This window comes from Peromyscus leucopus, chromosome X, assembly GCF_004664715.2.
Source record: "Peromyscus leucopus breed LL Stock chromosome X, UCI_PerLeu_2.1, whole genome shotgun sequence".
Classification (NCBI taxonomy): domain Eukaryota; kingdom Metazoa; phylum Chordata; class Mammalia; order Rodentia; family Cricetidae; genus Peromyscus; species Peromyscus leucopus.
In genome coordinates, this window is record NC_051083.1 from 23,661,714 (window position 1) to 23,674,297 (window position 12,584).

The 12,584-nt window shown below is 39.9% G+C and overlaps 1 protein-coding gene across 1 annotated transcript; it reads right to left on the reverse strand.

Moving 5' to 3' along the window:
- Nucleotides 1-10,494: 10,494 nt before the first annotated feature.
- LOC114688747 lies at nt 10,495-11,346 on the reverse strand. Its single transcript, XM_028863274.2, has one exon. It carries the CDS (start codon nt 11,344-11,346, stop codon nt 10,597-10,599), a length of 750 nt encoding a protein of 249 aa, XP_028719107.2. The 3' UTR covers nt 10,495-10,596.
- Nucleotides 11,347-12,584: the final 1,238 nt, after the last annotated feature.

A 12,584-nucleotide genomic window follows, 5' to 3' on the forward strand; every position in this document is an offset into this window, starting at 1 on the left:
GCCCAGACTTTACCAAAAAAATTCTTGGCCTCTTAGAGAACATTTGGCTTCCCCTACAAATTGTTGTCTTCCACTTTTGGACTTCTGACCTGGCTGCCAGACAATGGGAACTAAGACCAGTGGGATCTTTTGAAATTCAGATGACATACCTCAACCCAGTAATACCTGAAACCCCATGGTAGAGAAGAAATTAATAGCTCAAACTCACAGGTTGATGGAGGACACCAGAAGGAAAGATCATTCTCTCAGAACCAATGGATAGGACTCTGGTAACAGCTCAGCTTTGAAGGAAAGGTATCCTGACTTCCCTGGAGATTCAAGCAATAACTGGAGCTGCTAGGACAGCTCATCTCTGGAGGGAAAGGTATCCTGACTGTTTAGGGAGTCAGGCTAAACCTAGTGTAGTGGGGGATGGTCTCCCCACAGGATAAAGCAATCCTACCCCTGTCCTGGAGAGCCACTACAGCTGAGTTTTACTCAGCCCCCACTTAAGGGGGCTTCCCAGCAGAGGTCTGCTTCTTCTCTGGCCTGAGATGTTGCTTCTTTTGCTTCATTATGCTAAAAGAAAACCCCTAAAGAAATGTAGCAATCTCCTCCAGCTCCAGCGAAAAGTTGGTACTTTTTCTGCTCCACCTTTCTCAACCCCCAAGGGATGTCTCAGCAAGGGTCTTCTGCTCAGCTTCCCCTTGCTCAGTCCCCTAGTGGAATATCTCTATAAAGTTCTTTCCACCCAGTCCACTAAGGGACGTGTTAGCAAAATTCTTCCTCTCTGTGCCGGCAATGATCGTCACACCCAAAACTCTTTGGAGAAATTTATTTGAGAAGGAGGAATCCAGGAGAGTGGCTGCCTCTACCAGGGTGGGAAAGCATAGCCAACAACTGAACAGACAGGGTGGTTTATATAGGATCTCTAGGGGGTGGAGTTTCTCCAGGGAGATTTTTCTGTTCAGGTATTGGTTAGTTTTTTTTTCTCTCCTCAGGGATTGGTTAGTTTGATGGGTTAGGGGCAGCGATGGCCCTGATTTCAGAGCCAAACAATGTTTCTTTCACTGACCTTTCTTAGCTTTTTGACTCTAATTCTAAGGGCAGGCCATATTTCTTTCACTGACTCTAATTATAGGGACAAAGTGTGTTTCTTTGGTGCTGCTTTCATAGTCAGGGCATGTTTCTTTGGTCCTGGGTTTGGGGATAAAGTATTTCTTTCTCTGGCTCAGGTCCCATATCCAGAGTGTGTTTCTTTCCCTGGTTCTGTGCTCCAGGGTTAGGATGGATTTCTTCAGCCAGCCTCCTTTCCCTACAGTCAGTATCAGAGACTAATACCCTAGCAAATTGGGAAAAATGACTTCACCTAGATCCAGCCTGCTGAAGGAGGATAACAGTACTTGTGAGTTTCAATAGATAGCTATTCTGCATGGGTAAGAAGTATTCTTCACCCTGACTGAAACTGGTCAAGTAGCTAAAAAGATACTCGATGGTCCCCTGATTTGGCCTCTTGCTAGTAATGTTGTCCAACAATGGCTTAGTTTTTATGAAAAAAAAAAAAAAACTCTCAAAAGCTAAAGCTTTAGACATAGTTTAAAAACTTCATTGTGAGAGGTGAGTATCCAGACCCAGCCCGGATCCCATCCCTGGGCACCAGCCACTCTAGGGAAGACATGCCCAACTTGGCACGAGGTTCTGGCCACCAGGCAGGTTTCCTTCTAGCCCCACCAGAAAGGATCCCTTTCTCCAAGACCCCCTGTAGACACTGCAATCTCCATGCCCTGCCCCCACACCCATCTGCCCCAGACCCCAGCCACTTCCTGAGACTTAGAGACCAGCCACCAGCTCCCATCCTGTCCTGGACTTCCCTTCTGGACCAGAGAGAGAGAGCTCCCATCCCTCCCCGGACTTCCCTTCTGGACCAGAGAGAGAGCTCCCATCCCACCCTGGAATTCCCTTCTGGACCAGAGAGAGCTCCCATCCTGCCCCCATCTTCCCTTCTGGACAAGAGCTCCCATCCTGCCCCGGAATTCCTGTCTGGACAAGAGCTCCCATCATGCACCGGAATTCCCATTTGGACAAGAGAGCTCCCATCTGGACAAGAAAGAGAGACTTACTGAATCTGTCATCTCTGTCTGAACCAAGTGCACTGATAAGACCAAGAAGGAACCCCAAGGAGATGGGCAGATTTCAAGGCAGAAGTACATACAACAAAATGAAGAGCAATACAGCATTACCAGAACCTAGTCCGCCTACAAAATCTAGACCGAACATCAAAGATTGGAAGAAGCAGAAGAAAACAGCCTTATGAATAACATCATGAAGAAGGTAGAGGCTTGTGCAGAGGAAAAGACAAAAAAAAGGGAAGAACACTATAAACAACTAGAGGAAACAGCAAACAAATTAGAAGAAAACAATAAAGTCCTGGAGAAAACAATAAATCCCTGGAAGAAAACAATAAAGTACTGAAAGAAAATGATGAAAAAGCAATGAAACAAATAAAGGAAACAGTCCAAGATCTGAAAGGGAAAATAGGAAAAATGAAGACGACACAAACAGAGGAAATGCTGGAAATAGAAAATCTGAGTAAATGATCAGGAACTTCAGATGCAAGTATAAAGTATAACCAACAGAATGCAAGAGATGGAAGAGAGGATTTTTGGTGTTGAAGATACATTAGAAGAAAGAGATTCATCAGTCAAAGAAAACACTAAAGCCAACAAATTCATGAACCAAAATGTTCAAGAAATTGGGGACATCATGAAAAGTTCAAACCTACGGATAATAGGGATAGAAGAAGGAGAAGAATACCAACTCAAAGGCACAGAAAATATATTCAACAAAATCATAGAAGAAAACTTTCCCAACTTAAAGAAGGAAATGCCTATAAAGATACAAGAAGCCTATAGAACACCAAACAGACTAGACAACCAAAAAAAAGTCCCCTCACCACATAAAAATTAAACATCAAAACGTACAGAATAAAGAAAGAATATTAAGAGCAGCAAAGGAAAAAGGACAAGTGACCTATAAAGGCAAACCCATCAGAATAACACCCAAATTCTCAATGGAGACTTTGAAAGCCAGGAGGACCTGGACAGATGTAATGCAGACACTAAGAGACCATGGATGTCAACCCAGACTAATATACCCAGCAAAACTTTCAATCATCATAGATGGAATGAACAAGACATTCCAAAACAAAGCCAGATTTAAACAATACTTATCCACAAACCCAGACCTACAGAAAGCAGTAGAAGGAAAATTCCAACCTAAGGAAGTCAGATACACCCTCGAAAACACAGGCAATAGATAAAGCCACAGTAGTAAACCCAAAGAAGAGAAGTACACACATACTACCACCAAAAAGTAACAGGGATGAACAATCACTGGTCATGAATATCCCTTAATATCAATGGACTTAATTCACCTATAAAAATATATAGGCTTACAGAATGGATACAAAAGCAGGACCTACAAAAGCAGGACCCATCTTTCTGCTGCATACAAGAAATACATCTCAAATTCAAAGACAGACACTACCTAAGAATAAAACTCTGGGAAAAGAATTTCCAATCAAATGGTCTTAAGAAACAAGCAGGTGTATCCATCCTGATATCCAGCAAAATAGACTTCAAACTAAAATCAATCAAAAGAGATCAAGAAGGGCATTACATCCTCATCACAGGAATGATCCACCAAGATGAAGTTTCAATTCTGAACATTTATGCCCCAAACACAAGGGCACCCACATATGTAAAAGAAACATTACTTCCTAGCTGGATCAAGAAAAGAGAGGGAGAACAAGGAATAGGAGACCATGGTAAATGAAGACCACATGAGAAGGGGAGAAAGAAGAGAGCTAGGGAGGCCCACGGAGATCCACAAAGATACCCCCGCAAAAGACTGCTGGCAATGGTCGAGAGACGGCAGGAACTGACCTACTCTGGTGATGGGATGACCAGACACCCTGATAGTTGTGCCATAAACCCCATCCAAGGACTGAGGAATCTGGATGCAGACATCCACGGCTAGGCCCTTGGTGGAGCACTGGGAGTCTAATTAGTGAGAAAGAAGAGGGTTTATATGAGCAAGAATTGTTGAAGCCAAGGTTGGATAAAGCACAGGGACAAATAACCAAATGAATGGAAGCACAGGATCTATGAACCAAAGGCTGAGGGGCCCCCAACTGGATCAGGCCCCCTGAATGGGTGAGACAGTCATCTGGCTTGATCTGTTTGGGAGGCAGCTGTGTGTTGGTGCCGGGTCCTGGACTCGTTGCATGAGTTGGCTGTTTGAATCCTGGGACTTATGCAGGTTTGCTTGGCTCAGTCTGGGAGGGGGGGACTGGACCTGCCTGGACTGAGTCTACCAGGTCGACCCCGGTCCTCGGGGGAAACCTTGATCTGGAGGAGGTGGGAATGGAGGGTGGGCTGGGGGAGGGGGAGGGGGGCGAGAGGGGAGAACAGGGGAATCTGTGGCTGTTATGTTGAACTGAATGGTGTTGTAAAATAAATTTTAAAAAAAAAAAAAAAAAGAAACATTACTAAAGCTTAAACCACATATAAAAGCCCACACATTAATAGTGGGAGATCTCAACACCCCACTTTCACCACTGAACAGATCTCCCAAATCGAAACTTAACAGAGAAATAAAGGACTTAACTGATGTCATTACCCAATTGGACCTAATAGATATCTACAGAACATTCCATCCTAACAAAAAAGAATATACTTTCTTCTCAGCACCCATGGAACTTTCTCTAAAATTGACCAAATACTTGGCCACAAAGCAAATATCAGCAGATACAAAACAATTGGAATAACCTCCTGTGTTCTATCAGACCACCATGGTTTAAAGTTAGATTTCAACAACAACAAAAACTACAGAAAACCTACAATCTCATGGAAACTGAATAATGTTCAACTGAATCACCAATGTGTTAAGGAAGAAATAAAGAAACAAACTAAAGACTTCCTAGAGATCAATGAAAATGAAGACACCACATACCCAAACTTATGGGACACTATGAAAGCAGTGCTAAGAGGGAAATTCATAGCACTAAATGCCCACATAAAGAAGTCGGAGAAATCTCACACTAGTGACTTAACAACACATCTGAAAGCTCTAGAACAATAAGAAGCAAAGTCTCCCAGGAAGAATAGAAACCAGGAAATTATCAAAGTGAGAAGTAAAATCAATAAAATAGAAACTAAGAGAACAATACAAAAAATTAATGAAACATAGAGTTGGTTTTTTGAGAAAATCAACAAGATAGACAAGCCCTTATCCAAACTAACCAAAAGACAGAGAGAGAGAATCCTAATCAACAAAACCAGAAATGAAAAGGGGGACATAACCACAGACATTGACGAAATCCAGAGAATTATCAGGTCATTTTTCAAAAAACTCTACTCCACAAAACTGGAAAACCTAAAAGAAATGTAAAATTTTCTGGATAGGTACCACATATCTAAGTTAAATCAAGACCAGATAAACTATTTAAATAGTCCAATAACCCCTAAGGAAATAGAAACAGTCATTAAAATCTCCCAACCAAAAAAGTCCAGGACCAGACAGTTTCAGTGCAGAATTCTACCAGATCTTCAAAGAGGAGTTAATACTAATACTTTCTAAATTGTTCCACACAATAGAAACAGAAGGAACATTACCTAGCTCCTTCTATGAGTCTACAATTACCCTGATATCTAAATCAAACAAGGATACAACAAAGAAAGAAAACTACAGACTGATCTCCCTCATGAACATTAATGAAAAAATACTCAATAAAATACTGGCAAACAGACTCCAAGAACACATCAAAACAATTATCCACCATGATCAAGTAGGCTTCATTCCAGGGATGCAAGGGTGGTTCAACATATGAAAGTCCGTCAATGTAATACACCATATAAACAAACTCAATGAAAAAAAACACAGGATCATCTCACTAGATGCAGAAAAGGCATTTGAAAAAATCCAACACCCCTTCATGATAAAGGTCTTGGAGTGATCAGGAATACAGGGAACATACCTAAACATAACAAAGGCAATTTATAGCAAGCCAACAGCCAGCATCAAATTAAATGGAGAGCAACTCAATGCGATTCCACTAAAATCAGGAACAGGGCAAGGCTGTCAACTCTCCCCATACTTATTCAATATAGTACTTGAAGTTTTAGCCAGAGTAGTGTCTGTTATGGTTTCCAACTTCTAGAGTGGGCCTTAAGTCAAATCAGACATTGGTTGGTTACTTCCTTAAGCTTTGTGCCAACATTGCCATAGCATATTTTGCAGGCAGAATGACATTGCAGATTAAAGAGTTTGTGGTTGGGCTAATGTTTATATTTCTTTTTTCGTATGTTGCTGAATATCTTTCCATAAATAGACACTAGAGTGTCTGGGTGAAGGTTCTATGTAGGCACCAGCTCCATCTCTCCATGTTCAATGAGTTGTAGGGGTGATTTCTTCAGCAATGGGGTCTTGCTGTCAGGTTTTGGAGATCAACTTTTTGTCTTGGTAACAACCCAGTTGTTTAGGGATTTCAATGGGACCCCTGTGGCAAATGGCTCAATTGGATATAAGGCAGTCCTAGTAATGAAAGGTTCATTTGGTGACAAAAGGTGGCCAGTTATGGCTCCATCTCCTTCATTATTTGGAGACTTCATTAGAATCGCCTTCATATATTTTAGGAAGTTTCCACTTAAGGAGTTTTCCATATCACCTGTCAATATTCTCTAGAGTAACAGAACTTACAGAGTGAATCTCTCTACATGTGTATACATATACATACATATGTGTATGTTTATACATATAGTTGTATGTGTGCAAAGGGAATTTATTGTGATGATTTACAGGCTGCAGTCCAACTAATTCAACAATGGCTGTCTGTAAATAGAAAGTTCAAGAATAGAGTAGTTGCTCAGTATGCAAAACTAGATGTCTCGACTGGTCTTCAGTATAGGCTAGAATCTAAAAGAGGTAGGCTCCAATGCCACTGAAGGAACAGGTATGCTATCGACTTGAGCGCAAGCATCAAAACAGCAAAAGCTTTTTCTCCTATGTCCTTACATACATTTCCAGCAGAAATGTATGTAATTTCTTCCTACCTCAAAGTCCAAGACTAGAAGTGAATTCACTCACTTCAAACCAAGGAAGAAAAAGTCTCACAGGTGTGCCATCCAATTTCTCAATTGTAGTTCATTCCAAATGTAGTCAAGTTGAAAACCAATAATAGCCATCACACCACCCTTCAATTTCCCCTCAATTTTTACTGTCTCTACCTGCATTTTCTCACTCAACCTCATCTCCCCTCCCATCTCCCACCTGGTCCACCGATCCTGCCCCTCCAAGGACTAGTCCCAATCCATCTATAAAATCAATTATATTTCTCCATCATCGGGAGATTTATATGTTCCCCTCTAGTCACTTCCTCTATGTCTAACTTCTATGGATTTTCACATTGTAACTTGGTTATCACATATTTAAGGTCTAGTATCCACATACAAGTGACTGAATACCATATTTGACTTTCTGTGTCTAAGTAACCTCACTCAGGATGATACTTTCTATTTCTATCCTTTTGCCTGTAAATATCATGATGTAATTTTTAACAGCTGAGTAATATTCCATTGTGTATATGTATTACATTTTCTTTATCAGTTCTTCTATTGAGGAAATCTAGGCTGTTTTCAATTTCTGACTATGATGAATAAAGTATCAATGAATATGGTTGAGCAAGTGACTTTGTGGTAAGATGAAACATCTTTTGGGTATATGTCTGAGAGTGGTATGCCTGGATAATGTGGTAATTACCAGCTTCCTAATGAACAACCACACTGATTTCCACAGTAGCTGTATAAGTTTGCACTCCAAAAAGCAAAGTTCCCCTTATTCCTCATTCTCACTGGCATGAGCTGTCACTTGTGCTATTGATCTTAGCCATTCTGAGAAGTGTAAGATGGAATCTCAAAATAATTTTGATTTGCATTTTCCTGATGGCCAAGGTTGTTGAACATTTCTCAGCCATTTGTGTTTTCCCTGTTGAGAATTCTCTATTTCAACCTGTACTCTGTTTTTCAGTGGGATTACTTGTTGTTTTTGTTTTTTTTATATATCATTTTGTGTTTGGCTGAAATGTTCTGTGAAAATGTTAGTTCCATTTGGTTTATAACATCTGTCAGCTCCAGTATTTCTGTTTAGTTTTTTCTGAGTATTAAAGTCTCCCACTGCCAGTGTATGATGGTCAATATGTGATTTAGGCTATAGTAATGTTTCTTTTCTGAATTGGGTGCCATTGTGTTTGTGTCAATAATGACAAGAATTGAAATATCATCTTGGTAGTTTTTTTTTTTAATAAGAATGAGTGTCCTTCCTTAACTCTTCTGATTAGGTTTGGTTTTAAGTCTATTTTGTTAGATATTTAAATGGTTACATCATAATACATCTTAGACCCATTTGCTTGGACTACCTTTTCCTAACCCTTTGCTATGAGGTAATGTCTGTTGTTGATGTTGAGGTATGTTTCTTAGATGCAACAGAAGGATGCATCATATCATATATTTCATCCATTCTGAATCTGTGTCTTTGATTGGAGAATAAAGACAATTTATATTGAGAGATATAAATGACCAATGATTGTTGATTCCTAGTATTTTATTGTTTTTGTAAGTTGTAAGTTGTGTGTGTGTCTGTGTGAGTGTATGTTTCCCTTCTTTTGATTGTTCTGGTCAGAGATTATCTATGAATTGTGTTTTTATGGTTGTAGTTAATCTCATTTGGTTGGAGTTTTCTTTCTAGGACCTTCCATAGCACTGGATTTATAGGTAAATCTACATTTAAACAATACTTATCATAGAATATCTTATTTTACCATATGGAGATTGAAAGTTTTGCTGGGTATAGTAGTTTTGGCTGGTATCTGCAGTCTCTTTTATTTATGTACATGAGTGTTCTGTCTGCATGGAATCCAGAGTATATTTAGCATCTGTATCCAATACTATGGGTTGCCTATTTACAGAGGCATGGAGTCATGTTCATCTCACAAGCAGTGTCTATACAACTGACCTCAAACTCTATTCATGACTGAAAGCAAAAAACAAGAGTAATGTAGAAATCTTACCCTCAGCGTTTTACAATGCTCCATTACAGGCCCCTTGAAGATAAATTCCTGTGTTCAGGCAAAGTCCTAAAATGGAAGTGACCCTGTATTCCAAGAACAACAGAACCTCACAGAGAGATTGCCCTGCAGAGAGCAATAATTTTGCCAGGAAATGTTGTATACTGGAGTAAAAGCATTCATCTCAAGGGATCCAAATGATCTGCTGTAGTAAAGAGCACCAGAGATATGAGAAAATATGGGCAGGACCTCACCATCAAAAGGACTCCTTAAAGATGCAAACTCCCTGCTCTCTTTCTCTCTTTAAAAGAAAGGCCCTTGTGTCTACTCATATAAATTTGGGATCACTAGACTACTTCCTTTGTTCATGTTCCCAACAGATGTACTTGAATTCCTTTTAGTCATGATTCATGTTTTTGTTGGTGTAATGGGAAGGAATGTCAGGCCTAGCATTTCCATGCAACGTGACCTGGGAATTTGACATTAAACTCCATTTAAAACATTAGCATGTAGCAACAAATTATACCAGTGGTCCTCTGATTAGCATGGCTACCTCAGTTAGTTTACATAGATGTCTACTCCATCTTTCTCCTTAGGTACCTTAACTGGTACTTACTCTTCTTCTTCCACTAAAGTCTTATCACACACATGATTCTGAAATATGGGACTAAGAGGAGGAGACCAAAGTGAAAATACAGCTATTCAATGGAACATTGGCTGTAGTCACTACCCTAGGTGTTGACCTGCCCATGAGGGAAACACTGTTTTCTGATTAAACCCAGAGAAGACATAATGATTCAGAAACTCTCCTTGGAAATATAGACACTGATTCGCAGAAACCAGCTGCCTCCACCATCTCTCCAGTTTGGATAAGGTATTTTGTTGTTTCAGTTGGAGCACCTGCCTCTTATTTTGGATGGAGTGGATCAGGGCATTATTAGTGGCTTAACCACACTGGGTAGAATCGTCTAACCTTCAGAGGTCTTCCACACAGCTGAATCATGCCCATGTCCTACCATGTTGTTCCACAAAGTTATCCTTTTGCCCAACTAGAAATTTCTGTGAATTTCAGTTATTCTCATCATGGGGAATACTTCAGAGGCATTGCATATTAGGGCTTAAAGGTGTATCTTTAATGTACATTAGGGCTTAAATGTCTCCAACTTGACACATATTTAATTTTTTTGTGTTGAATTTCATTTTAATAATAAACCACTCACCTTAGATTTAAACCATTTTCATTTCACCAGTACATTTGCTTGGGAGTTAGCACTATTGGAACACATCATCTTTGCATGCAGACCTTAGGATGTGAACATCTTTAAGGAAGGGAATAAATTAGACACCTAGAGGAAGATACAAGCTTCAGACACAGCCTGATTTTCAAAAAAATATTTTATTTTAAATGAGCATAATACTAAAAGAATATTGTGTAGTATTAGAAAATTTGACCAAGGAGTATTCTGGCACATTTGGAAAATACCAGAGCTCATGTTTCAGGCATTTTGGTTGGCCTGCTTGGAAGCACCATGGGCATTCAGGTTACTCTGTAGTTTCAATGACCTGATCTCAAAGAGGAACATAATCATGGCAAAGAGTGACAGGGTGGCTGTCAGGATCCCTATGGGGAACACATGAGTGTGGTGTTTTTTGATCAGGTCTTCTTTCCTAACAGGAAAGGTGGGTGGAAAGTCAAGAGTGGTTTTGCCATAAAGATCTACTACATGGTTCCAGGTCACAGAAAGAGCTGTGCAAAGGCTGCTGAGAAGCAGAATTAAGACACAGCACTTGTAGCAGAGTATCTGAATCTCAGGGACTGAGGCTCTGACAATGCTAACCCTAATGGTCGCTGAGCTAAAAATCACCACCACAGGTTTTATAATCATAGCCAGTAAGATCAGGCTCTGTGCACATCTAAATTCAGGTGAAATGGTCCAGGTCGAGTTGACAGGGCTGTGCACCAGTATCCTGGTCACAGAATCAGAGATGTGAATCTCCCGATGGTAATAAGCTTCCCATAGTCCAATGTACACAAGCTGAACAACTTCGTCATCAAATTCCCAGAGGCGCCAGTATCGGCTGCTTTGGAGGATTATTCCAAACCCCAATGACAAGAGGCTGCAAAGGAAGCCAGTCAGTCTGAAGATCCATTCCTTCACCTGTGCAAATCTGGAGATACGATTGAACAAGTATAGAGTAAATCCAGAAACACAAATGCAGAGTGGAAAACAGAATGAATGAATCATGGTTTACAGAGGAATAAATACTCATACCTTGCCCTTGCTGTCTCAAGGTTTTACATATGTATAAGAAGCCTTTAAATCTATGAATGTGGTAGAAGTTCCTATTGTAAGATATTTTGGACAATAATTTCACTATATCCTTCTAGTGCTGCTATATTCCTGTTTGTTGACTATGAATTTCAATACTTGGAATTAAAGGTGAAATATTAGTTTTCAGTATCATTTAAGGTGATACTGACTGCATCCCTCTCTGCAAAACATAACAATTGTAAACAACTTTATTGAGTGTTCTGTGGAGAAGAATGCTCAAGTTATTGTTGTGGATTATTGTATGATCTTTACAAAAGCATTTTAATTTGTATAACCCTTGAAAGAAAGATGCAAAAAAGGCAAATAATACAAATGATGGTATGATCATTTAGGCCAAATCAAAACACACCTGGCTTCTTTTTTTGTTTTGCTTTGGATTTTTTTGAAGGGTGGCAGGGATTTTCTGTGTAACAAGCCTGGCTGTTCTGAAACTCATTCGGTAGGCCAGGATTGCCTAGAAATCATAGAGATCTGTCTGTCTCTACCTCTGGATTGCATATCTGACTTCTTTCAATGTCCAAAGATACATGAACATAAAAGATGAATGAAAAAGAAATGCTAAGTAGATCAATGGTGTTATAACAGATACTGTCATAAGGCTTTACATATTTTCCTAAATGGTATTCAATTTAATAGAAAGGCATATGTAATATTTTCAGACTAAGACCAGCTTGAACACAAACTTTAAACTTCAATGTGCAAATGGATATAGATATAGCTTTTTGGTGGAGTGTTGATTGTCTATTGCTGTGGATGATTGATTGATATATAAAGTGCTGATTGGCTAGTAGCCAGGCAGGAATTATAGTCGGGAAAAGGAGGGAGGAGAATGCTGGGAAGAGGAAAGCTGAAGAGAAGACTCTGCCAGCCACTGTGATGAGAAGCAACATGTAAGATACTGGTAAGCCACGAGCCACGTGGCAACGGAATAGATTTACAGAAATTTAAGATACAAGAACTAGATAGCAAGAAGGGTGAGCCATTAGGCCAAGCATTTTAATTATTATAGTATCTGTGTGTTTATTTGAGTCTGAGTGGCTGCCAGCCAGGGTGGGACTGGAGATTGCTCCAGCTACAGTCTACTATGTGTGAGGTGCTGGGTTCAATTCCCATAACCACAAAACTATAATTTATCTGTAAAGGATGAAGAA

Coding starts and splice junctions, on each gene's coding strand:
- LOC114688747 (XM_028863274.2), bottom strand. CDS start 11,346: ATGATTCATTCATTCTGTTTTCCACTCTGCATTTGTGTTTCTGGATTT.